The 25,924-nt window shown below is 47.8% G+C and overlaps 1 protein-coding gene across 2 annotated transcripts in view; it reads left to right on the top strand.

The window, feature by feature from the left end:
* The window catches only part of ECE1 (endothelin converting enzyme 1), a 106,493-nt gene that overhangs the window by 57,571 nt on the left and 22,998 nt on the right, over positions 1-25,924 (top strand). For both annotated transcript variants that reach the window (XM_073233346.1, XM_073233345.1), the window contains 5 exons: positions 3,954-4,166; positions 18,884-19,005; positions 19,880-20,026; positions 21,150-21,215; positions 22,354-22,545. In XM_073233346.1, coding sequence (XP_073089447.1) covers positions 3,954-4,166; positions 18,884-19,005; positions 19,880-20,026; positions 21,150-21,215; positions 22,354-22,545 — 740 coding nt within the window. The remainder of the gene's footprint in view (positions 1-3,953; positions 4,167-18,883; positions 19,006-19,879; positions 20,027-21,149; positions 21,216-22,353; positions 22,546-25,924) is intronic.

Genomic DNA, 25,924 nt, shown 5'->3' with positions numbered 1-25,924 from the left:
CCCTTCCATCCCTCCTGTATCAAGTACCTATTCATTCATTCCACAAACATTTAATGAATGCTTACTCTAAGTCAGGCACCTAGATGGTGTTTAAGAAATAATTGCTTGATTATTTAACTGACTATTTTATGGTTTGTGGATGTTTTGCCAAATGTACCTGGCCCAACAGGGGCTAAATGCATTTTTGTGTAATTAATTATTCCAGCCTCTTAACTGTATGTGTTTAGTACAGTGTCTACATGCCACAGGTGTGCAAATAGTTTGCAAGGTGAATAAATAAATGATTGAATGGACAAAGGAGCAAAGAGGAGGACTAAGCTGGGACCAGCCTTTCTCTGCTGATCACCTTTGGCCTGCAGCCTCCATCTACCTTATCATAAATCAACTTCAGTTCAGAACACCCTGCTGGGCAGTGTGGACCCTAGCCAGCCTTATCTGCCCAGCTCCTGGCCCTGTGCATGGGAAACAGTCGAGACTCTAGCAGCCAGAGTTGCTCTGAAACTGCCCCAGGAGTTCTCAAGATTTTTTTCCCTTGAAAACTAGAATGGAGCCCCAGGACTGGCTCCTAGTGGTCAGACCCACAAGGGTGCCCTTGGGAGGAATCCGCTCCTGCCTCTATCTTAGCCCCCAAGACTGCAGAAGAGTTTTCCCCAGCCTGTACCTGGGTGAAAAGAACTCTTCCCCAAGGTGTGAAGCTGGGCTGAGGATCAGGTGACCTGTGAGCCAGCCCATGTATCTTCATCAGCTGCCTTGGCTTGGGAAAGCAGTGGCCACCCTGGGTGTTGACAGTAACCTCATTTCCCAGCAGCAGGAGCTGGCATTGGCTACTCTGAACAAACATCAGACCAGTCAAAGCAAATTCTCTAATGGTTCTGATAGATGCACCTCTAAGTTATGTCTGGGCACTTAACTAAATATTTATCCACTTTCCTGCTGCACCGTCCTTTCCAAAAACTTACAGATGCTTTGTAAACAGCAGCAGCAAAACAAACAATACATTTTCCCAGAAAATATTCCAATGTGTATTACTCAGTGTTGAGGCCTGCCACTGTCCAGACGAGTGTCTGTGAACTAGATCTGGGACTTGCTTCCCCTTTCTCAGCTGTATCATGCATGTCCTAAAGGGAAGAAATCTTTTCTGCCTCTGCAGGTGGTGACTGAATGCTGGACAAAGCCCTTTGATTCACTCATTCATTTCACTTAGTCACTCAACAAGCATGTATTGGACAGCTACTAGGTGCCAAATACAATGCTGGGCAAAGGATATATGAATGCAAGTAAGATGGCCTTACTCTCAAGCTCACATTCTAGTGGAGGAGGTAGACAGGGAGATGGCCACGATACATCATAATCTGTGCTTGGATAGTGGACACCTAGGTAGCTAAGCAAAGGACCCGTCATGAAAGGGAGCCTCAGTTGGGTTTTGAAGATATTGTTGACCTTGGTATTAGATGAGGGGGTCCTGGAAACAATTAATTGATCAATTATGTGTTAAGCACCTCCTGGGTCAGGAATAGTTGGTAAAGAATCGATAAACCATTAAATAGTTAAATAACCGAACAATTATTGCTGAAGTTTCACCTAGGTACCTTGTGCTGTGCCTAGCAAAGTGGGTGCTTAGTGAAGAATTCAAACCTCTCTGAATAGTTTCTGGGGACTGGATTCCTAGTTTGTTTTCAAACCCAAGTTCCCTTATGATAACTACGAAAATCACACCGACTCTGATGTAACTTGCTCTGTGAGACAGACCCTCTCCTGGTCTGTCTGCTGGGCATTCCCACCAGCCAAGATTGCGTCAAGCTTTACTTCCAGCAGTTTGTTGTGTAAAAACAATAGGTATTCTTCTCTTTTCCAAATATGAAGTTATAATAGTGAATAGTCTTTTTCAAACGACATAGAAATTCTCTTCCCCCACCCCTACCCCCCCATAAAGATTCTGGTACCTTCCTCGAGCTGGGGAGTGGGGCATGCAACTCTGATTAAAATGATCTGATCTAGGGATATTTAAAACAGCACCATATCTGCTACCATTTCCTTTCTCTAATTAGTTGTTGGATAGTCATCCAGAACAAGTAATAACCTTTAAAAATAGAGTCACCCTGATTTTTGCACTGTCGTGTGGCTCCTCTGAGCTCTTTTTCAGCCTGCCAAACTTTGTATTTGTCATTGATGTTATAAGCCCACAGGCCACACCTGCCCCGGCTGGCATTATATTTCTAAGTGAGGTGATGCCTGCCCGTGCCAGCCTGTGCATCCTTTTCTGCTCTCTAATGATTGGCCTGGGGACATCAGGCTAAGACTGGAGAGCGCTGAGCCCCCATGCTCAGCCATGAAGGTGTTTATCATCACTGTGAGATGGGTCCTACTGTTCTTCCTTAACTCTAGAGAGAGAAACTGAGGCGCAAAGAGATGAGGTCACTTGTGCAAGGCCTACAGCCAGAAACAGAAAGTTGGAATTTGAACCCATGTCTAAGAGCCTCAACACCTACCCTTTCCAGTGCACTGGGGAAACTGAACTTGCCAAAGGGATGTACTAGCCCACTGCGTGCCCAGCAAAGAGGTGGGGGGGGAAATCAGGAGAAAGCCCGCCTGGGAGCTGCCGCGATACATCAGCTCTCCCACGCAGCCATGTGGCGTTGTCCCCGTGGCTCACTCAGAGCCTCCGTTCCCTTCTCTTTAAACAGGGGTGTCACCTGTATCTGATGCCTGTAGTGAGGCCTAAGCGAGGTCACCGATGCCTTTGAAGTGTCTCTTGCTGCCACTGTAGCTCGTGTCAGCTGCGATTTGACTGGGCCTGTGTCCTTAGCCTGGGTCTGGATCTCCTGCCTCCATCTCCTGCGGGTGGTGGTTCATCCTGCCACCTCGGGCAGGGCCACTGCTAAGGTGCCCATGGTTTGGTTCTTTTGCCGAGCCTGCCGACCAATCTTGAGGCAGGGGTCTAGCCCCTGCTTTTACTTCTGCCCCATGTCCTGTGCAAACCAGCTCGGAGGAAGCTGACCTCTCTGCTCATTGTGTTTTGGAGGCCCTGGTAGGACTTGGCAGCCCTGCCCACTGCCTACCTGCACCAACTGCCATCCCTCCTTACGGCAGCACCTGGCAGGTGGGGCCACCCTGCCTCCTGGCAGCGTAGGGCTGTCAGTTCCCTTCCAGGCTCACAGCAGGCATAGCGGAAGGAGGGGGTGGTCAGATCCCACTGGCCATTGACCACAATATGTGGCCTGTCTGTGCCTCACTTTCCTTGTATATAAAAATGGCCTTAAGCAAAGTGATCTCTTCCAGTTGTCTCATTTTTGTTTCTTTGAAATTGCAATGAGATGACACTCGTGTCTTGTGCTTATAACCCTGCCCTAACTCTAACCCATGCCTCTGTTTTAGTAGTTCCCTCTGTTCCTGTTGGTCTTTCCTTCTTGCTGACTCCTGGCACCTTATTGTCTGCCTCCCCCATTTGGCAAGGACCAAAATACTCAGTTTATGTTTGCAGTATACACGACACACATTTCTCCCACTGTTGTCTTTTGATTTTTCTTACATAATGTGTGTTCCTAACTAAATCATTAGCTCCTGAAGGGAAGGACAATGCCTGTTATATCCCCCCCACCTCACATACACACACCCTTCACTCAGTGAAGAACCGAGAAAACTCAGTAAATATTTTGTTAAATAAATGGATGTATGAATGAGTGAATGAATTTGCTGAGAATTGGATAATAAAAATCAGTGACTACTTGTGGAAGGAAGGGCTGATTAAGAAAAACATTGGTCCTGGGTACTTTTTAAGCCACAGAAAGGATTTGAGGCAGCTAACAGAAGTCTTATTTTATAAGTCAGGATACTGTAAATCTACTGGAATCATTTCTCTGTCAGGGTCTAGAGACCACGCAGTTCCGAATCTGTATTCCCACAGCCTCCTCCCTGCCTGCCCTTCACTGGCCGCTTGTCCTTGACCCCTGCAGGAAGCCCTCCGGTGTGCCTAAGTGAGGCCTGCATCTCAGTGACCAGCTCCATCTTGAGTTCCATGGACCCCACGGTGGACCCCTGCCAGGACTTCTTCACCTATGCCTGTGGAGGCTGGATCAAGGCCAACCCGGTACCTGACGGCCACTCCCGCTGGGGGACCTTCAGCAACCTCTGGGAACACAACCAAGCCATCATCAAGCACCTCCTTGGTAAGAACCGGGCAGGGCCAGTGAACGGGCTGCAGAGAAGGGCTCTCAGCTGGACCTACCCAGCCAGGCCCAGTTAAAGGAAGAGCTTGGCAAAATGGGAAGACCAGAGGCTTCAGAGCAGATGGAACAGGGGAAGAATGTCTGCCTGTCACTCCTGCAAGTTACCTTCATCAACAAAATGGATCTAATAAGACCCCAACTGCAGACTTTTGAGAACTGTAGAGCATACATGTTAAGTGTTAGCATGGCATGTGTGGCACATAGTAGGTTCATAGTTTTTGACTGATATTGTCTATGAGTCTTGAAAGTAGTGAGTAGAAGGACTCAAGGCTGAGTGTACTAGATCAGATTTAAGGTTGTGGGCAGATACAAGTTAGAACAACTCTTAGTAGCTGAGTTATTCATTGCAGGCAGGAATTATCCTTGGCCACATGCTAATGCAGCTTGCACGATAAGCCATCTAACCAAATTTCTTTTTGTACCTGTTACACCTTTAGCACCTCTAGATGACCTTGGTATTGTAGTTTTATCCTTAGATTAGAATCCCATGTCATCTTGTTTGCAGGTGTATCCCTAGGGAATGTTTGTTGAATTAGCATCTGCCCACTGGGGTCCTCCTCCATGTGAAATCACAACACCCCAGCTGTAACAGAGAGAGGCCCTGACCTGAACCCCGTAGTAGGCAGGACCTTCACCATACCTCTCTCCTGCTGATGCTTGCCCCATCCTGGGACCCTAAATGCTGAGAGAGGTCATGAAAAACTACCCAATCTATCAGTGACAGAGCATAGATTTGACAAATACTTTTTAAATCAAGTTTTTATAAAACCCTAAAGATATTCAGACATAGATCAAATAGAGGACACCTAAAGGGGACAAATCTCCAAAAGACAGAAACCTTCCTATGAGATAGGAAAAGATTCTATTTGACAACTATGAATTTCAGGCAACTGCATCTTTTAGATGAAAGTGGAAAAAAGCAAACTGGGTTAAGGAAACCTTTCCTTTCTTCCTGGACCCAGGGGGTGCGGCTGCTGCTGGGTGGAACCCACCCACCATTGCTCCTTGGCAGCACAACCTCCTGCTGGTCTCCCTGAGGATCAGAGCAGGGTGGTGGGTGGAGGTGGGGCTGAGAGAACTCCCCATATGAGGAACAGCAGAGACCCCTGCCTGCTTTACCCACCCATGTGCCTTTGAAAGGACACACAGCCTTTCATTTCAGAACTAGAAGCATAAAAGGCAAATATGTCTTTGGTAGCCAGACTGGAGCTCAGGGATGTCCTTTCCATAGCACCTAAAGACACAGGCGGGGACTTGGCAGGAACCATCAACCAACGCAGATCAATAGTCCAAGCAGGGTAACAAGAGGGTCTGGAGCCTCTGCTTCAGTCATCAGGACCTGGGTGCAGATCTGTCTCTGCCACTTACTGTGTGATCTTGAGTCAGTTACATAACCTCTCTGGGCTTCTTCTCTCATGAGTATGTCTTCTTCAGGTTATGAATAAGTGGGAAAATATATTTAAAGCATTTTGCCTAGGCCTGGCATGTTATGGTGGTTGCTGTTTATGTTAGTGTTCTGTCACTATTCACCTTTGACCTTTGCACAGTACTTTACAGTTTACAGAACTCTTTTGTATATGCCATCCTATTTGTTCCTGTGGGGTGGGAGCTAGGAAGGTATTATTCACCCCATTTGATAGATGAAGAAACTGAAGTTCAGAGGGATCCTCAAGACATGCTAGCAGGTGGCAGATCTGGGACTTGCCTGACTCCTGGTCGTGTGCCCTTTCTCCTGGCACGCACCTCCTCCTTCAAGTACAACAGGCAGGTCCGGCTCCCTTCCCATCGTGTTGGAGAGAGCCTGCAGGAAGCACTGCACTGAGGTGTCTGAAGGCAAGAGGGAAAGACTGATGTTGAATGTCTGCTATCAGCTGTGCTCTGTACCAGGCTCTTTATATCCACTGCCTCCTTTGTCCTCACAGCCACCCTGGGACTTGGGGACTGTTGCTCCCATTTTATAGATGAGGAGACTGAGGCTCAGGGAAGTTAACTAACTTTTTCAAGGAAGTGCTGCCAGCCCTGGGGAGCAGTTAGCACGAAGAGGGGACAGGGAAGACAGGCAGATGGGTCCTCTCCCCACTAGAGGCCCAGAACTGGCCCTTGTATTGGTGTCTGTGGGACCTGATCCTGCTGGTTCTTATCAGAAGGACCTTGGGTCTGTGCCAGGAGTGAGTACATCCCTGACTCCACCCCCAGACAGCAGGGCCTATGAGTGGCCTCCAGTTTCCTGGGCTCTGGCCTTACAGCCACACCATTGCTAGGGATCAAAGTGTAGTGGGGGAGCTGCCCTGAGCTGGGTGCAGAACATCCAGAACCATGTGTTCCTGCCCCTGAGCCCAGGGCCAGGGTCTGGTGTATCAGGAGGCAGGTAGCCCTGACATGCCAGCTTATCCTTGTGTGGCCTTGGATGAGTGACCCAGGTCCCCTCCCTCTTAGTGTTATTATGTGTCAAATGGGAATAATGATGCCATCTAGCACACAAGGTTGCTGTGAGTATTGTCTTGCATGTGATGGGTTAGAGTGCTTAGCACAGAGCCTGGCGCCTAGTAAGTGTGCAGCAAAGCAGAGCCGCCCTGCTCGGGAGTATTGGGTGAATTCTAGTGCAGATCTGTCTCTAACGAGCTGTGTGACTGCAGAGAGGCAGCTCAGCCTTGCAGGGCCTCCATGCCTCACCTACAAAGTGGGAACTAACTCAGCATTGGTAGGGATGTTCTAAGGATTAATTGGGTAGTGAAAGAAAGAGTAATTATTGCTTATTTTATTTCTTACAGAAGCACTGATGTGGACCCAGTGACCAGGGAGGGAGGCACATACCCATGACCATGCTGGGTTGCTTACTTGTTTATTTTATTTAAGCCATGGATATAAATCCCATTTTACAGATGAGACTCACAGATACAAAGGAAATATGATTCCTAGGACATGGTGGGGCTGCGATTCAGCCCAAGACCTCTGGGTCCTCAAACCTGCATTCTTTTTTACTGATTCCCCTGAGTCAGATTTGCCCGACAGAGGCCACAGAGTGGCCTAGAAGTGTGTCTCACTGACCTCCTTTCCTCAGTGGCTGCTGGATGGATCTCTGCAGGCTGGGGAAGACCTAACTCAGGCCTGATGAACGTGGTAGTTGGTGTCACCCCCAGGTCATACTGACCAGGAGCTTCCCCAAAAGGCATATCCTGGGGTTCTCTCCCTCCAGCTCACTCCTGGGAACAGTCTGTAAGTGCCCCCCTCAGTCGGTAAGGAGCTGGGTCTTTGATACCTGGACACCCCCGAATGCAGGAAGCAGGTAAGTGGGTGACCAAAAAGGCAGGAACATGGGCCCTGCGTCCTTGGGCTTAAGGCCAGGTTGGTTTCAGCTTCCCTGAGACAAAGGGGTCAGCCAGCAGGCCTCCAGAGGGAGCCGGAGCTGATGGGGACTGGAGCATGCAGGGGGCTGCCCAGGCTGTCCAAGCTGGCCCGGGGTGGGCCTCCCTAGGAGAAGGAATGGAGTGCAGGTGAGGACTGTCAGCTGGCCAGGCAGAATAGCTATTATATCAGCTTGCCGTGTGACCTCAGGAGAGTTGCCCCTTTCTCTGGATGGCGAATTCACTCTGGCCCCTCAGAGGAAATCCAGGCAGATGTGTAGCAGATGGTTGAACTAGCACAAGTGCCACCACGGCATATCCTTGCAGCCTACTGGCTGGGGAGGGGTGCTATGAGACAGAGAGGCCCCACACAAGAGATGCTCTGCCGCCCGCCCAAGCTGCCAGCTTGTGCTGTCCTCACAGGCTTTGGGGAGAAGAGAGTGTGGCCTGGCTTCATCAGGACAAGGATGCAGCTGGACCACCCCTTAGACTGGGCCTTGCCTTAGACTGTCCAGCTTGTGCTTTTAGCACAGATTTCTGCCATCTGGAATGCCTACCTCAGCCCCTCCCAATCCTGCAAGGCTTTTCTCAAAACCTGCTTCCTCTGTTATGTCTTCCATGGCAAGCAAAGGGTTTCTCTGGGCTTGAGCTGCAAGTATCTTTTATGTGCCTGTCATATGTACTATATTTTACATTATATGATTAATGCATGCAAAAATACTTAATGCCTGCTTGTTGTAACAATTCCAGCAACACAAATACCATGAAGAAACAATAGTCTCCCTTCCTTCTATGCCAATGCCAGTCTCCCTGAGAAACCAGACAGAAACATTCCATTAGCATTAAATTTGTCCATGTCAGTGACCTGACAGTTAATTATGTTACCCTGTGACATCTCTGTAGTTTTATTTTGATTTGTTTTTCCAATATTCACTGTCTAACTTAGTTTCATCTTCCTATACATATTGGAAACTGTATGGACAAGATCTGCCTCTGAAATGCTTCCCATTCAGTATTGTGCCTGCTGCAATGGGGAATGGTTAAGTGGACTGATTAATGAATTGATCTGATGATGGGAGTGGGTGTCCAGGGCTGCTTTGGGGTGGCTGGACTGGCTGCTTCAGGTCAACCTGGCTTTCCCTGCAGAGACGGAAAGGAAAGCTGGCCCGGCCTCAGCCTCTCACTTGTATGACCTCAGACAAGTTACTGTGTCTCTTGCCTATAAACTGGGAGTGATACTGATAACACCCACTAGTGGGAACTGTTATGACAAGTTGTACACACATAGCCACACCCACGCACAGAGGAAGCTGTTCATTTTCTCAGGGAGTCTTAAGAATACCTGGATTCAAATTCCAGTGTGCCAAGGATTAGCTCTGCCCCCCTAGGCAAGTTTCTTCACCTCCCTTGGCCTCATTTTCCTTCTCTATGAAATGGGGTGATAATATCCACCCCAGGTCTTGGCGTGGTGATGAAAAGAGGTCTCAGCACAGGCCTGGCCTGCAGTGGAGTCCAGTAAATGGTAATGGTGTTAATGTTATTTTGATATTCTGCAGAAAAAGGCGTCTCCTTTATCAGCTCCCCCACTTCCCCTCACAGGATAGGGCTCCTGAGGCTTGTAACTGTCTTAACTGAACCCATGGTTTGATCTGAAACAAACTCTGGTCTTTCCCTGATGTGGAGTTGGGGCCCACATGCTCTTGGCCAGATGGACCTGCTGCAGCACAGGGGCTACAGAATTCCCAGTAAATCCCATCCCTGCAGCCTGCCCTGCAGCCTGCGCGTTAGTTTCCTCCCAGGGAATGATATGAGAGTGGGTGTTCCAATAAAAACTCCCAGAGGAAGAAGTGGGCTGATTAAATGGTGTGCTGTCTTTCCTCTCTGGGAGTTTGGGGAAGTGACTGAGGAAGTTTCTGGAACTAAGGGTCCCTGGAAGGAAGTACCCAGGCAGCTGGGAGTCCTGTTGTCTGGCCCCGGGTTCCCAGATTATTTCTGTACCACTGAGGCCCTAGAAGTGTCACCATCTCCAAAATGTGGCCCCCAGCTCAGGCCTGGGAGCTGCCCTATTGATTCCTACTAGCCTGTTCCTGTGGAACCTTCTGGGAAGTAAACACAAGCAGGGGTGCCTTAAAGGAGACCAAGCTTTTCTTTACAAGAAACTGCCTGTGGCTGATTTAACTTTGAAACCAAGCCTTCTCTGTCAGGCCAGAGTGATCAGTATCTTTCTCTGTGGAGCTCCCAGAACATTCTGTCACTCATTCCACAACTATTTATTGTACACTAACTGTATGCCAGACATCACTAGGTGCTGGGATTGTGTCAGGAATAAGACATCCTTTTCTTTGGAACTAACATTTCAGCTGGAGAGACAGACAATAAACAAATTCGTGAGTAAATAAATAATACAGTTGTGAAGAGTTAGGGCTTTGAAAAAAACCAGGTAGGAAGCAGGGCCAGGAAAGGAAGAGGTCACTGTAGCTACAGCAGTCAGGGAGGGAAAAAGTTTCAGAGGAGGGACATTTGAGCAGAAACTTGAATTAAGTGCGAGCACATGGATGTGAGGGAGGGTGTGCAAGGCAGGAGGAACAGTGAGGCCATTATCCCTGAAACGGGGGTGGAAGCAAGATGGGAAGAAGCAGGAGACAGGCAAGAGGTGGAGGCTAGGATGGTGGCATCTGGGCCACCACAAGACTCAGGTCATCCAGGGCAGTATTTCTCAATATTTTTCCATTATTGTACCCTCCTTGAAATTTCTTTTTCTGTTTAATTTTATTTTTTTATTCAATTTATTTAAACTAAAAAAGAAACTTCACTTATTTCTTCTATCCCCACCACCTGCCTCTGACAACCACTAATCAGTTCTGTGAGCTTGCTTTTTCTTACATATATGTATTTTTTAGATTTCACGTATAAGAGAGGTCATATGATGTTTGTCTTTCTCTATCTGACTTATTTCGCTTGTACAATGTCCTCTGAGGTTCATCCATGTTGCAGTTGGCCTGGTTTTATTCTTTTTTTATGGCTAAATAATATTCCATTGTACATTAACAGTTGACCCTTGAAAAATGTGAGGGTTAGGGATGTCAAACCCCGCACAGTCAAAAATCTTCTCTCATTCAGTAGGTTGCTCCTTTATTTGTTAATAATTTCTTTTGCTGTGCAGAAGCTTTTTAGTTTGATGTAGTCTACTTGTTTATTTTTGTTTTTTTTCCTTTTGCTATTGGTATCATATTCAAAGTTATTGTCAAAACCTATGTCAAGGAGTTTACCACCTATGTTTTCTTCTAGGACTTTTATGGTTTCAGGTTTTACATTCAAGTTTTTAATCCATTTTGAGTAAATTTTTGTGTGTGTTGTAAGATAGTGGTCCAGTTTCATTCTTTTGCATGTGGCTGTCCAAGTTTGCCAGCACCATTTGTTGAAGAGACTGTCCTTTCCCGAGTGTGTATTCTTGGCCCCCTTGTCACTAATTAATTGATGATATATGCATGGGTTTGTTCTGGCACTCTCTGTCCTGTTCCATTGATCTATATATCTGTTTTTATGCCAATTCCATACTGATTTAATTACTATAGCTTTGTAATAGATCTTGAAATCAGAAAGCTTGATACTTCCAACTTTGTTATTCTTCCTCTAGATTGCTTTGGCTATTTGCAGTCTTTTAGTTTCATACAAATTTTATAATTGTTCTATTTCTGTGAAAAATGCCATTAGAATTTTTATAGGAATTGCATTGAATCTGTGTATTACTTTGGGTACTATGGACATTTTAACAATATTAATTCTTCTAATCCATGAGCGTATAATATCTTTCCATTTATTTGTGACTTCAACTTCTTTCATTAATGTCCTGTAATTTTCTATATACAGGTCTCCATTTGGTTAAATTTATTCCTATATATTTTATTCTTTTTGTTGCAATTGTAAATGGGATTGTATTCCCAATCTCTCTAATAGTTCATTATTAGTGTATAGAAATACAACAGACTTTTGTATATTGATTTTGTATCCTGCTACTTTACCGAATTCTTTATTAGTTCTAGTAGCTCTTTGAAGGAGTCTTTAGTGTTTTTTGTATATAATTTCATGTCATCTGCAAATAGGGACAGTTTTACTTCTTCCTTTCTAATTTAAATGCTTTTATTTCTTTTTCTTGCCCAATTGCTCTAGCTAGGTCTTCCAATACTATGCTGAATAAAATTGGCAAGAGTGGGCACACTTGTCTTGTTCCTGATCTTAGAGGAACAGCTTTCAGCTTTTCATCATTGAGTATGATGTTAGTTGTGGGTTTGTCACATATGGCCTTTATTCAGGTATATTCCCTCTATACCAGCTTTGCTGAGGTTTTTTATCATAAATGGATGTTGAATTTTGTCAAATGCTTTTTCTGAATCTATTGTGATGTTCATATAGTTTTTATCTTCATTTTTTTAATGTGGTATATATATCATGTTGACTGATTTGTCGGTGTTGAACCATCCTTGCATCCCTGGAATAAATACCACTTGATTATGATATATGATCCTTTTAATATATTGCTGAATTCAGTTTGTAATTATTTGGTGGAGTAGTTTTACATCTGTGTTCATCAGGAATATTGGCCTGCAATTTTCTTTCCTTGTGTCATCCTTATCTGGATTTGGTATCAGGGGAATGCTGACTTCATAAAATGAGTTTGGAAGAGTTCCTTGCTCTTTTACTTTTTGGAAGAATTTGAGAAGGATTGATATTAATCCTTTGACTGTTTGGTAGAACTCACCAGTGAAGGCATTTGGTCCTGGACTTTTATTTTTTGGGAGGTTTTTTGATTACTGATTCAGTATCCTTAGTAGTAATCAGTCTGTTCATATTTTCTATTTCATCATGATACACGCTAGATTGTATATTTTAGGGATTTATCCATTTCTTCTATATTGTCCATTGTGTTGACATATAATTGTTGTTAGTAGTCTCCTATAATCCTTTGTATTTCTGTTGTATCAGTTGTGACATCTCTTTCATTTCTGATTTTATCTGAGTCCTTCTTTTTTCTTGGTGAGCCTAACTAAAGGTTTGTCGGTTTTGTTTATCTTTTCAAAGAATTAGCTCTAGTTTCATTGATCTTTTCTTTTGTCTTTTGAGACTCTATTTCACTTATTTCTGCTTTATCTTTGTTATTTCCTTTATTCTACTAACTTTGGGCCTCATTTATTCTTCTTTTTTTAGTTTCTTGAGGTGGAAATGCTGGTAGTTTGTTAGAGATTTCTCTTGTTTCTTGCAGAAAGCATTTATCACTATGAACATCCCTCTTAGAACAGCTTTTGCTGCATCCCATAAATTTTGGTATTTTACCTCTCCATTTTCATTTGTCTCAAGGTGTTTTTTCTCTTTTGATTTCTTCTTTGGCCCATTGGTTGTTCAGTAGCATATTGTTTAATATTCACATTTAGTGAATTTTCCAGTTTTCTTGGTGTAAGTAATTTCTAGTTTACTATCATTGTGGTAAGAAAAGATGCTCAATATGATTTCACTCCTCTTAAATTTACTGAGACTGGTTTTGTGGCCTAACACATGCTCTGCCTTGAAAAATGTTCCATTTCCATGTGAAAAGAACATGTGTTCTATTGTTTATAGATGGAATGTTCTATAAATCTCTTAAGCCTATCTGGTCTAATGTGTCATTCAAGGCCTATGTTTCCTTCTTGATTTTCTGTCTGGATGATTTATCCATTGATGTAAGTGGAATACAAAGTGCCCTAGTAGTATTGTCTTTCTGTCTATTTCTCCCTTTAGGTCTGTTAATATTTGCTTTATGCATTTAGGTTCTCCTATGTTGGGTGTGTAAATATTCAAAAATGTATCATCTTCTTGTTGGATTGACCCCTTTATCGTATGTAATGCCCTTTTTTGTCTTTATTATAGTCCTTGTTTTAAAGTCTGTTTTGTCTGATGTAAGCATAGCTATTCCAGCTTTCTTTTGGTCTTCATTTGCATGGACTTTCTTTTTCCAACCCTTCACTTTCAGTCTGTGTATGTCCTCATATCTAAAGTGAGTCTCTTATAGGCAACATATAGACAGTTTTTGGTTTTTTATCTACTCATCTGTTCTATGTCTTTTGATTAGAGAATTTATTCCATTTACATTTAGAGTAATTATTGATAGGTATGTACTTATTGCCATTTTGTTGACTGTTTTCTGGTTGTTCCTCTCTGTTCCTTTTTCTTATCCTGTTCTCTTCCTTTGTGGTTTGAAGACTTTCTCTAGTACTATGCTTATAGTTCTTTCTCTTTATCTTTTGTGTATTTACTATAGGTTTTTGTTTTGTGGTTACCTTGAGGCTTCCATATAACAACGTATCTATAACAGTCTATCTATTTTAAATTGATAACAACTTCAGTTTTATAGTAAAACTCAATATTATTACTCCCTCACCTTTTGTCTTTGATGTCATCTTTTTGTCCTGTGTATCCCTTAACTAATTGTTTTAATCATAGTTATTTTTACTACTTTTATCTTTTAACCTTCATACTAGCTTTGTAAGTGATTAATCCACTACCTTTACTGTATATTTACTTTTCCAGTGAGATTTATTCTTTCCTGTGTGTTCTTGTTACTAATCAGTGCTGTTTCTTTTCAGCTTAAAGAAGTCTCTTAAACATTTCGTATAAGACAGGTTTAGTGGTGATGAGCTCTTTTAAGCTTTTGCTTGTCTGGAAAACTCTTCATTGCTCTTTTGATTCTGAGTGATAAATTTGTTGAGTATTGGCCAGTAGAGTAGTCTTAGTTGCAATTTATTTTTTTAACACTCTGAATAAATTGTGCCACTCCCTTCTAAAGTTTCTGCTGAAAAATCTACCAGTGGTCTTTTGGGGTTCCTTTGTATGTAACAAGTTGTTCTTTTCTTGTTGCTTTTAATGTTCTCCCATTGTCCTTAACTTTGGACATTTTAATTATAATTTGTCTTGGTATTGGTCTCTTTGGGTTCCTCTTATTTGGATTTCTAGGCTTCCTGGACCTGGATGTCTGTTTCCTTCCCCAGATTAGGAGAGTTTTCAGCCATTATTGCTTCAAATAAGATTTCTTCCCGTTTTTCTCTTCTCCTTCTGAGAGCCCTGTCATGCAATATTAGTCTATTTGACATTGTCCTATATGTCTCATAACCTATCTTCACTTTTTTTCATTCTTTTTTCTTACTGCTGCTCTGCTTGGGTAAGGTCCACTGCCTTGTCTTTGCATTGACTGATCCTTTCTTCTGTTTAATCTAGTCTGTTATTGAACCCCTCTAGTGTATTTTTCATTTCAGTTGTATTCTTCAGCCCTGTGACTTCTGTTTGGTACTTTCTTATATTTTCCATCTTTTTGTTTTTGTTGAACTTACTGTGTTCATCCAGTCTTCTCCCCAGTTCAGTGAGCATCTATATGACCATCACTTCAAACTCTTTATCAGGTAAATTACTGATCTCCATTTCATTCAGGTTTTTTTCTGATGTTTTATCTTGTTCTTTATTTGGAACATAGTCCTCTTTTCTTCATTTTGCTTGCCAAAAAATTAATACCACAGATATACTGTATACCTGTTTAGTGTACTGTAAAAAGAGTGAAGTGTTTCTATCCCTCTAAGAATCAGTTCTCTTCCCCTTCAAAGGCAGTATTACCCCTTTGAGTATGTATGGTATAGGGACTTATAGGCAATTTTAAGGACTATATTCTAGTCCTTAAATTTAAGGTATATTCTAGAGCTAATTGAACTCAAAGCAGCTCAAGACCACAGCTCTAAAACTCCCCACCCAGGGTCCCACTTGAATGTCTAATAGACATCTCCAACTTAAAATGTCTAAAACTGAACAGCTCGTTCCGCTCCCCAAACCTGCTTCCCCTCAGCCCATTCCCAGTCCTCTACATCTCAGTCAGCAGCAAGGAAACTTCCTCAGGCCAAGGACACTTGGCAGTAATCTTGACTTCTTTCTCTTACACTTCAGCTGCTTCTTGCCTCTTCTCTGCTGCCACCCTGCCCTGGGCCCACGTCATCACTCACCTGGTCCATTGCAGTAGCCTCCCACCTGACTTCCTGGCATCAGCTATTGTCCCTCCAGTGCCTGCCAGGTAGTAGGTGCCCTGTGAGTGAGGAGGTGGGAGAAGGTGCTGTAAGCATCTCAGTGGGTTCCGTAAACCAGAGAGAGGCAGGTGGAGCAGTGGAGGAGCTTTATCTTCTCCCAGGGCCCCTACCCTAGCCAGCATCAGCATGGGAATGCAGGGTTTATGACTGCTAACTCCTAGTGGGGCCCCACTTCTGTCCCTTCCTGTCCCACCTGCCGCTTCCTCCCATGCAAGGCTCGGGTAGGACCCAGCCTCACCACTCTCTCGGCTCCCAGATATGGCATCCTTCCTCATCAGAAGCAAACACTGGGCTCGGTTCTTTCAGTAGATATTCCTGGGGGCTACTGTGTCCCTGCCTGTTGCTGGGAAATGGACAGTAGGACACAGACCAGTGAATGAGGCAGACTGGGCACAGCCCCCATGTCCAGTCCACACTGAACTCTGTGTTCATCCCAGAGTTCAGCCAAGGACTCCCCAGGGCCTCCCCCTGCTGTCCTCTCAGGGCCTCCTGGTCTTCCTCCTCAGAGCATCCCCCCTCCCCCCCAGCAGTCAGATGCCTTGTGGTAGCCTCATTGCTGTCTGTCTTGCCCCCAAGCCTATAGGCCTTATGCAAACAGACCCACCTCCATGTTGCCCACTGCATCCTCCACACCCAGCCCAGCAACCACCAAACCACAGGAACTTAATACACATTTGTGGCAAAACAAGTAGACGTGATACCCAGGGTGTGGAACGTGGAGAAGGGAAGTTTGATCTCATCGGGGGTAGCCTCTCGGCAAAGGAGAGAGGGAAGGTGTGCTTGAAGGACGCGCTCCTTCTCCTACCAGTGATGATTAGGGGACTGGGTATAGGTGTTGGGGAAAGTGGGGAGGAGCACGTGGAACTCGTTGTGATGAGCACAGCCAGGTTGTTCCTCGGGAGTTTTTCCCTGGGCCTCTTATCTCGGTGGCCTTGGAGCTGCCAGGGAGGGAGAGCCAGGCCCTCTGATGGGCCAGAGCACACAGTGCGCCTCCCCCTGCAATGGGTCTAGCATTTCAGAGTCATGGCCAGAGCCAGATATGGACAGTGAGATGCTGCTTCCAGGGCCTGGAGAGCAATGACGATCCTTGTCCTTTCCCTTCCAAGAGCCCAGCTGCTGGGAAGTGTTGTCATAGAAACAGGGCCCCTGGGAGAGGGGTGGGGAGCTCCCCTGTTGCTGTCCCTGATGGGTCTAAGGGGCAGGGAGAAGTCCCAGCCTCCCCACATCTGCCCTCCCCTCAGGGGCACCTCTGCTCGCACTCCAGTGGGGCATGAGGGACGTGCAGGTGTTTCTCCCGTGGTCTCCAGGGCTGTGTGTACCCTCCATAGCCCCTTGTCATGCACACCCCTGTTCCCCTGTCTCTCTCAGGGTTCTCCTATTGCTACATCTCCCTTCAAACTAGCCCAGGCTGGTCCCACCCCCTCTTCAGGGCTGTCACTCCGACTTCAGCAGGACAGGGGTTGATGCTCTCTGAGCAGTGAAAGCCCTGATGCTGTTTATGGTGAGAGTTGGGAGACAGCAGAGCTCCTGGGACTAGGGCCGGGACAGCTGGTTACACTGGCCAGGAAGTGACTCATGCCCTCTGCAGCAACTGGCTGGGCCAGAAGGATTTCTTTTCCCCAAACGGCAAGCCCTCCTATGCTTCCTTGCTTTTCTTCCCACTCTCCAACTCCCCCAAACCAGTGCCCTTTCCCCTCATTTCTACCTGGGGAACAACTTGGCAACTTTAAGAACCTACTCACATAGACTGTCCTCTGGAGTCCCCTGCCCCCACCCTACCAATGGGTGTGTGTGTGGCTTTTCTCTGAGCCAAAACCATTTGCATGAATCAAAGCACTTTTGTGACACCAGTTCATTTCTTTGCCTGTCTGTGTTCTCCGTTACACCACAAGCACCTTGGGGACAGGACACGAGCATTTGTCTGTCTGTAAAACTTAGTGCCCTGTCCAGGCTGTAGGTGCCCTATGTTGAGGGCCTTCATGTATGAGCATCTCAGAAAAGGCTGCATAGGAAAGATGGTCTCTGAGAGAGGCCTTGAAGGCTCTAGGGTTTTGACAGTGTCCCATGCAGAAGGGCCACGGTGAGCTTTTGCTTTATGTTTACTCATTTGTCTGTGTCCTCACGCTGGAAAGGAAGCTCTATGAGGACAGGGACATTGTCTTTTGCGTCCCCAGAGCTTGCACAATGTCTAGCACACAGTAAGCTTCTAGTATCTGTTTACTGGGTGAAATGGGTAAAGTTTTGCAGAAAAGTCTTCATGGAGGAGGTGGGGTTTGCGGGAGTCTTTGAAGAAAGCAAAGGAAGGAGTTTCAGGGTCAGGAGAGACAAATTGGAAAATGAACAAAAGCTGCCAGAGCAGTGAGGAGTGTCTCAGGGTGGGACCAAGGTGGACAGATGGAATTGAGCAGTCAGGGACCCAGGAGTGGTCTGGAGCAGGGCTCTGAGACAAAGGCTGAAGCACAGGAGCCCTGGCACATAGTAGGTCCTCCGTGACCTGGACAGCAGGAAGTGGTTGCCCTCACTGGGTGCCCATGGGCCTCTGACCCTGCTTGTGCACATACAGAAGTGCCACAGCCCTCAGCAGGTGGCATCCAGACCAGGATGCTAAGGATAGAGAGAAGCGAAACAGTCTCCCAGTGTCCCACTGTCCCAGTGTGAGGGCTTGGGACACTGACTGCCAGGGGAGGGAAGGGGTATGGCAGCCCATACTGTCAGCAGTGAGGCTGTGAACATGCCTGGCCCCTCTGAGGAGGGGGAGGAAGTAAATTTACAGCGAGATCTTTAAAGTTTCTCTCCAGCTCCGGTCTTTATCACAAAAGAGGTGGGTCATCTAAGATCTGAAAACCAAGAGAGGTCTGTGCCCCACCATCAAGCAGGGATGATTGGGCCACAAGTTGGCTGGCAGGGAAAGCAGACTCCTCTTGCTGGGTGGCCGTGCTGCAGCTCAGGGACACATCTGCGGACCCACCCAGCAGAGGGGAAGGTGACAGGTATACTGTGATTTGCAGTCAGCTAAAATTAGGGAACACCTCTAGCTTGCCAGGCTCTGCTCAGGAGCAGATACGTACCCGCTGTGACTGAGTTTCTCACTGTTGCCCTGAAAGGCAGAAGTCTAGCTCTTCCTAGAACTGAGAACACCAAGATCTGAGGACTCACCCAAGGCCACCCAGTGTGCAAATGGGGGCAAGTTGCAAACTGCCGTCTCTTGTCATTCCAGAAAATTCCACGGCCAGTGTGAGTGAGGCAGAAAGGAAGGCCCAAGTATATTACCGCGCATGTATGAATGAAACTAGGATTGAGGAGCTCAAGGCCAAGCCCCTGATGGAGCTGATTGAGAAGGTGGGTTCCTGGAGCAGACTCTCCTGATCTCCCCTCCCCTTGTACCTGCCGCCCCTCTGATTCCTCCACATTGCCGCTTCCCTCTCCTCAGAGGGCATATTTCTGGGTCAGGATGCGTGTGCACCTGAAGGACCAACAGAAAGTCTTGGACCAGAAGCAGAGCGCTCCCTGTGAGGAGGGCCCCACTGACCTGGGCTCTGCCCGTCCTCCTGCGGGGGAAGTCTGTTTTCCAGGAGGCCGCCCAACGCTGGCCGGGCTGCCTGGTGCCCACAGAAGGGTGGCCGCGGATGTTTCTGGCTGTCCCGTGCTCCCTCCAGGCCCTGCCTGCTAGCTCAGCTCTGAGAAAGCATTGCAGCACAGTTGGGAGCTGTGGGCACTGGGGATGGTACAGTCCCTCCTCTCTAGCTCATGCCCCACGTGCCAGCATGTGCTGAGCCAGAGAGGATCAAGGAGATTTAGAAAATCCCAACTCTGAGAGAAACTAGAGACCACCACTTAACATTTTATTAAAGAAAAATGGAGCCTTTTCCCCCCATAGGCATGACTGAATTTATGCTTTCACAGGAATTACATTCACCTAATTAAAGTGAGGCATGCACGGGAAGATTCCCATCTCCATCCCCACAGCCACCCAGGGAGCAGCCACCATATGGATCTGTGGCTCACTTGTCTAGGATAAGTCTTTGCTCCATCTCCATCTCCTGCTCACTGGGTAGAAACCCCTAATGAAGACCCCCTCTTTCATTTGCTCTTGAGGCTCAGAGAGATCAGATGACTGCTCCAAGCTCACAGGGGAAGTCAGCACAGGTGCAGAGTTCATACCCGGGTCTTCCAGTCAAGTTATCACCTCCCCATTCCTTCTCTCCCCCTGCAGCTTGGGGGCTGGAACATCACAGGTCCGTGGGACAAGAACAACTTCCAGGATACGCTGCAGGTGGTCACCTCCCACTACCGCACCTCACCGTTCTTCTCGGTTTATGTCAGTGCTGACTCCAAGAATTCCAATAGCAACGTGATCCAGGTGAGCTGGCCTGGGACCCCGGGAAGAGGAAGGGGCATTACCTCATGGCCCGCTGTGAATTTAGCAAATGCCCAAGGTTGGGGCAGACTTGCTGGGGGCGGCCCACTTTTGGTTTCTGAGCTTGGGTTAGTTCTGGAAACTCCCATCTGTTGGATTTTTGCAGGTAAGCAGCTTTGAAAGAGCAATAGGCTGTTGTCCTTGGGTAGGTGGGGTCACTGCACATAGATGTGCTTCAGGGTTCTGACTGGTCACTGTGCGCCCCAGGAGTGATGTCAACTCCTGGCACAGTTGGAGCCACTGCCTTGTCCTCTGGCCTTTGCAGCCCTGCTGGGAATGGCTTTGAGTTTAGCAGCTCCTGCCCGAGCCTGGCCCATACTGAGCACCAACACACCCAGGGGAGTCCCAGCACCGGTCTGCTCACCCTCAAAGACAGAAGTGAGAAACCCAGGCTGGGAATCATGAAGACTGTGGTCCCAACTATCTCTATCACCCAGTCACTGTGTGACCTTGGGCAAGAGCCCTGGCCTGTTCTGCAGTTTCCTTATCAATCAAATGAACTATAATAACATCTACTGTAGGTATGTCAAGGTGTGGCCATGAGGCTCTGATAGTAGCTGTGAGAACCTGACCCCTGCCCTGTCTGCCCAGCACTCAACAAGCCCTTTACTGGCACTGTCTCCTTGAATTCTCATTCCAGTTCTGAGGATTAGATATTATTTCCCCTATTGTCCACATGAAGAACCTGAGGATCAGAAAGTTTCATGAACTTGACCAAAGTGACACAGCTTGTGAGTGTCTCTTAGCCACTGCGCCATTCTGGGAAGTGTTCAGTGAAATAGAGGTGCTCTGCCAAGCCTAAGATGTGTCTAAGGAGGAGGGTGGCTCCATCTGGCCCTTCAGAAGAGCCCCGCATCCCTGTAGCTGACCAGGCATATGGGCAGGATGCAGCCCCAGTGTCTGTTCCCCTCCTGGGGGACCCATCCCAGGGGTAGCCTCCGCTTATCAGCTTGTGTTCCTGCGGAGGATCAAGCTGGGGCTCTGTGGCCATGTGCCGGCTGCCCCTAGGGCAGGTGGTGTGTGTGCGTAATGGGAGATTCCTTCTCACGCTGGCCTTTCTCTCCAGGTGGACCAGTCTGGCCTGGGCCTACCCTCAAGGGACTATTATCTGAACAAAACTGAAAATGAGAAGGTGAGTGTGCCTCTTCAGAGAGAGCAATTTCCACCGCCAGCCCACCCCTCACAGCCTTTCACCCCCTTGGTGTCCCCTCAGTGTCCCCACCTGCAGGCGTCTTTGAAACTAGAGTTACATAAAGGTGTCACTTACCTGGTGGGTGTTAGGCTGTCCCTGCCGAGGAGGGACCCCCGAGGCTGGCTATTTCACATTCAGGCATTATGGGCACAGTAGGCAGGGAATACATGTGTTATTTGTCCCCATTCTAAAGTGAGGGAGCCATGACACTCACTATCATCTGTGGGCGCTAGGCCTTTTATACACATCACATCTGGTCCACCTGGTAACCCTACAGATACTGGACATCTCTCAACTTCATTTGCCACAGCTGTCACGTGGGTGTTAGTTTTACCTTGCTTTTTACAGAGTGGGGAATAAGGTTCAGAGACATTAAGTGACTTACTGAAGGTCACACAGCCACTAAGTGTGAGGCTGAGATTCACATCTAGATCCACTGACTTGAAAGCCCATGCCTGTTCCCCACAACCCTGGCTGCCTCTCACAATTAGCTTGGGACACCTCGCCTGAGGTTTGTTATCTGTCTGCTCATTATTCCCCCCACTTGTATTGAGCAGGTGCCTACTAAGTGCCTGATGGGGGGAGATGGTGAATAAAATGGACTTAGTCCTGCCCCCACAGAGCTTAGTGTCCAGTAGCAGAAGCAGATGCTAACTGACCAACCACCCAGTTAGAGTGGACAAGATGGAAAGAGAAGGGTGAGTTAAGAAAATTTAACACTGTAACCAGTTCGGACCTGGGGACATGGTAGAGCAGGGCAGCTCAGAAGGTGCGATCCAGGGCCTGAAGGATGGTTCCGTCGGCTGTTTTCATGTGTTGGGGAGGGAGTGTGGGCCGGAACAGCAGGGACCAACCCAGGGGGAAACCATGGGCTTCCCCTGAGGGCCGTGGGGAACTGCAAAGAGATGCAGTGCTGAAGTGGCTCCCGAAGCTGGTTTCTGGCAGGATTCCTGGGCACAGCACTTAGCCCCCTCTCTCTCTGTACTGGGTCACGGCTGGCTGTGCCCTGCCCTGCCACCCTATTCAGTGGGCAGTGGGTGGCAGCCACTGACAGACTGGGGGTGCTGGGTTCCCCCAGGTGCTGACAGGATACCTGAACTACATGGTCCAGCTGGGGAAGCTGCTGGGTGGAGGGGATGAGGACTCCATCCGGCCACAGATGCAGCAGATCCTGGACTTTGAGACGGCACTGGCCAATATCACCATCCCCCAGGAAAAGCGCCGGGACGAGGAGCTCATCTACCACAAGGTGACAGCGGCCGAGCTGCAGGTAACTTGAATTCTGGCTGATGGGGAGGCTGGGGCAGCCACAGGGCTTCAGGACATAGGGCACTGGGCTGGGGGGTTTACACCTACCTTATCAGAACCTTAGAACAACCCGATGGTACAACCCAGTTCACAGATGGGAAAACTGAGCTCAGGGAGGTTAAGTTGCTGCTGAAACCATAAGGCTAGTGACTCCAAAACTAGCCTCTTGCCCACACCAGGCTGCTTTTCTGTAACAGCATTTACCTGGGGAGACTGTGGCCATGAGAGTAGCTCCCTTGGGTTGTGAGTTTGCAGCCTCTCATGCACCAAGCGCATAGAGGCTGGGATGCAGCAAACGGTAAATGTGAAGGGTAGCTTCTATGGTCACTTGTTCCTTTTCCAAGCTAAGGGGTTTAAGTGACACGGTCAAGGCCTCAAGACTGCCTAAATAGCAGGGTAGCTGAGCATTGGAGTCGGGCTTGGCTCGCGGAAGCTCTGCTCTTGACCTCGACCCCTGGCAGCCTCCTGGAGGTGTAGTGGGGTTGCTCTCTGTAACAGCGCTCCCCCACTGAGGAGCTGATGCCCCCTCTGTAGCTCAGCCTCTGCCAGAGGCTGCCCCCTGGTGTCTGCTTGGGACTTGCAGGAAGTGAGTTGATGGTATGCCAGGTCTGTCTTTCCTGTCCACGGGGTGTTGGTGTCCAGCCTTATTCCAGGCCCCTGGGATCACAGGAGAATCAGCAGAGTGGCCTTGGCCAAGCGTCACCTAGGAATACTTGGCTCGGCCTTGCTCCCCCACTGGGGAGAATGTCTGGGCACTTGTGCTGGGACTCTACCAAGATGTCCTCTCCCTTCTCCACCTTTTGATCAGCCGAGTCCTGCCCATCCCTCAGAGTCTGGCTCCTTTCCTCCCCTTTCAGGAAGCACACCCAGGTGCCTTCCTCTTTCTTCCTTCATTCCTCCCTCTGACAAGTGCTGATGGGCTGCCGATGGTGCTTCAGGCCAGGGGGAACACCGAGGAGGAAACAATCCCAAACTCCCTGCTGAGCACTTGGAGAAGCAGGTCACTAGGAACAGAGTAGGGGAAAGCCAGGGAAGGTGCGTCTAACGAATGCACACACTACAGCCAGGCAGACCAGGTGGCCCAGGTGGAGATGCAGCCCAGGCGAAGGCTAGGGATGAGGAGAGACAGCCTCCTTCTGGGCACGAGCTGCCTAGGTCCCCAGAGACATTGGCATGATGGTACGTGGTGCAGGTGGGTTGTTACGGAAATCAGCAGCCTGTGTGCACACCAGCTAGCACTGTTTTTCCGCTCTGAGGCCAGGAGGCTGAGGGAGATGGTGTTTGCGTGTTTGCTGCAGCTGCCCACTTCTCAGCCACAGAAGGCACAATAGCCCTGAGTGTGGCTTCCAGGCCCCCCTGGGTGCCCTCTCACCAGTGCTTTTGTTCTGTTCCTCTGTGCAAAAAAGGAAAAGCTTTTCCTCCCTCCCCGCTGCAGAGCTCCCTCCCCTCTGCAGGGGAGGATTTCAGTAGAGACAGCCGCCTGGAACGGTGCGAGTCCCAGGCTTGGAGTGGGAAGACTACTCCAGCCCAGCCCCATCGTGAACTGTGTGACCTTGGGCAAGTCATGTAGCCCTGTCTTTGAGCCTTGGTTTCCTTCCTTGTAAAATGGGGCCTTGCCTGCTCATTCACACCTGCTCCGTTCCAGAACAGAAAGTTAGAGGCAGCCCCTGCCCTCACAAGGTATCGCGGTTCTTAACTCTGAGTCACGGAGTTCTTTGAGAACAGGTTGAAACCAATGGAATATCTCCCAGAAGAAGTGGGCATATGTACATATAAAATAATATGTCTAGCATTTAAAGAAGTCCTGGACTCTACAAGCCCGGTGTACTGGCCTGCCCACAGGGTTGAGAGAGGGTGAGATGAGGCAAAGGGTGAGATTTCACTTTGTAAATTGACATGTGCAATTCACATGGATGGTAGTGATCAGCATTACATTCTTCCTTTATTCTTGGTGATGCCAGCCCACGACTCCAGCACTAAACCAAGTTGATTAATTCTGCCCTTGACAGAGATTGTCTTGTTCCCTGGTATCTGGAAGCTTGATTTTCTTTCCATATTACAGGTGACTCAGGGAAAGGCACTCAGCCTTCACAGTGTGGCTCTAGGCTAGCCCTGCTGAAGTAAAGAGTGGATCCAGGCTAGACCCAGAAGAGTTTGAATTCAGAGCCATGAATCAAACATCCTTCCCTTGCTTCTCCAAGGGTCTGAGAACCTGCAGATTCCTTTCTAGGACTTTCCACACCAAAAGTTTTCTGGGAATGAGCCCCAGCCTCTGCTCTAAGTTCCCCAGCGGAGGTAAAAGCCTGATGGCATCTTCCTTTTTCTCCCATATTGCAAGCCTCCTGGAGCTGGTGGCAACCAGCAGTACTCCTTGGCCGTGGGTGTGGAAAATGGAGCTCATCCACGTGCCCCAGAGGATGTGAGTCACAAATGGAATGTCCTCGCCAGTTGAAACAGCCCTGTCCATGGAGACGACCTAGGCACATGAGTTTAGGCATTCACGATGGCAAGTCTGAAAATGTGAAAACCCTGGTGTTCAGCACACACCTGACCTCAGAGTTACGGGAATTTACCTGCACAGAACACCTGCTCTCCCTAAAGGAGCAGGCTTGTGTTAAGTACATAGGGATTTGTCACCACCTGATAGCGGTACCCTGATCAGAGAGTTCTAATCGCCTGCAGACTATGAAGGTCTCGTTGACTGTATAAACAATGACATTTTATAAACTTGGTGAATTCCCCAGCAGTCTTTGCTAGCAGGTCATGCAGGTAGGTAGCTGTAAGTGTTGAGCCCTGTTTGACCATCTCATGTGGATACCTCCAAGTTTTGTGGCCAGAGAAATGTTAAAGAGAAGCCCCAGAGGTCACCTGCCTGAGGCCCTCATGCCTGGAGGAGAGAGCAGAACAGACCAGCCAGGGAGAAAGGAAACTGGTTGGTTGAGCAAGCTGCCTCCATGAGACCCTGAGCCACCAGCCCTGGGCAGGAAAGTGGGATTGTTTTCCCCATTTTACAGAAGATGACAAAATGGCTCGAGGGCCCAGAACTGGTTCTCCTTTGTGGTGGGGGCTCCAATCCAGGGCTCACTCCAGGACAGGGCTCTACCCAGCTTAGCTTGTTGCCAGGTGGGCAGGGATGTGTCTGCCACTCAGCCCTTCCCAACTCTGCAGGTAGTGTGCAGTGGGTCATGGTGGGAGTACAAATCAACCCCCAACTGAGAGCTAGTTGTTAACATTTACTAGCACACCACTGCCTGCAGGAGCTGCCCTCCCCTGTCCTTTGAGGTCCTTGTTTCCCAGCCACCAAGATGCCCTTAAAATACATGAGTGAGACTGGGTTTTAA

The sequence above is a fragment of the Manis javanica genome, chromosome 4, assembly GCF_040802235.1.
Source record: "Manis javanica isolate MJ-LG chromosome 4, MJ_LKY, whole genome shotgun sequence".
NCBI classification, from domain to species: domain Eukaryota; kingdom Metazoa; phylum Chordata; class Mammalia; order Pholidota; family Manidae; genus Manis; species Manis javanica.
This window is presented reverse-complemented; position numbering and strand designations above follow the sequence as displayed.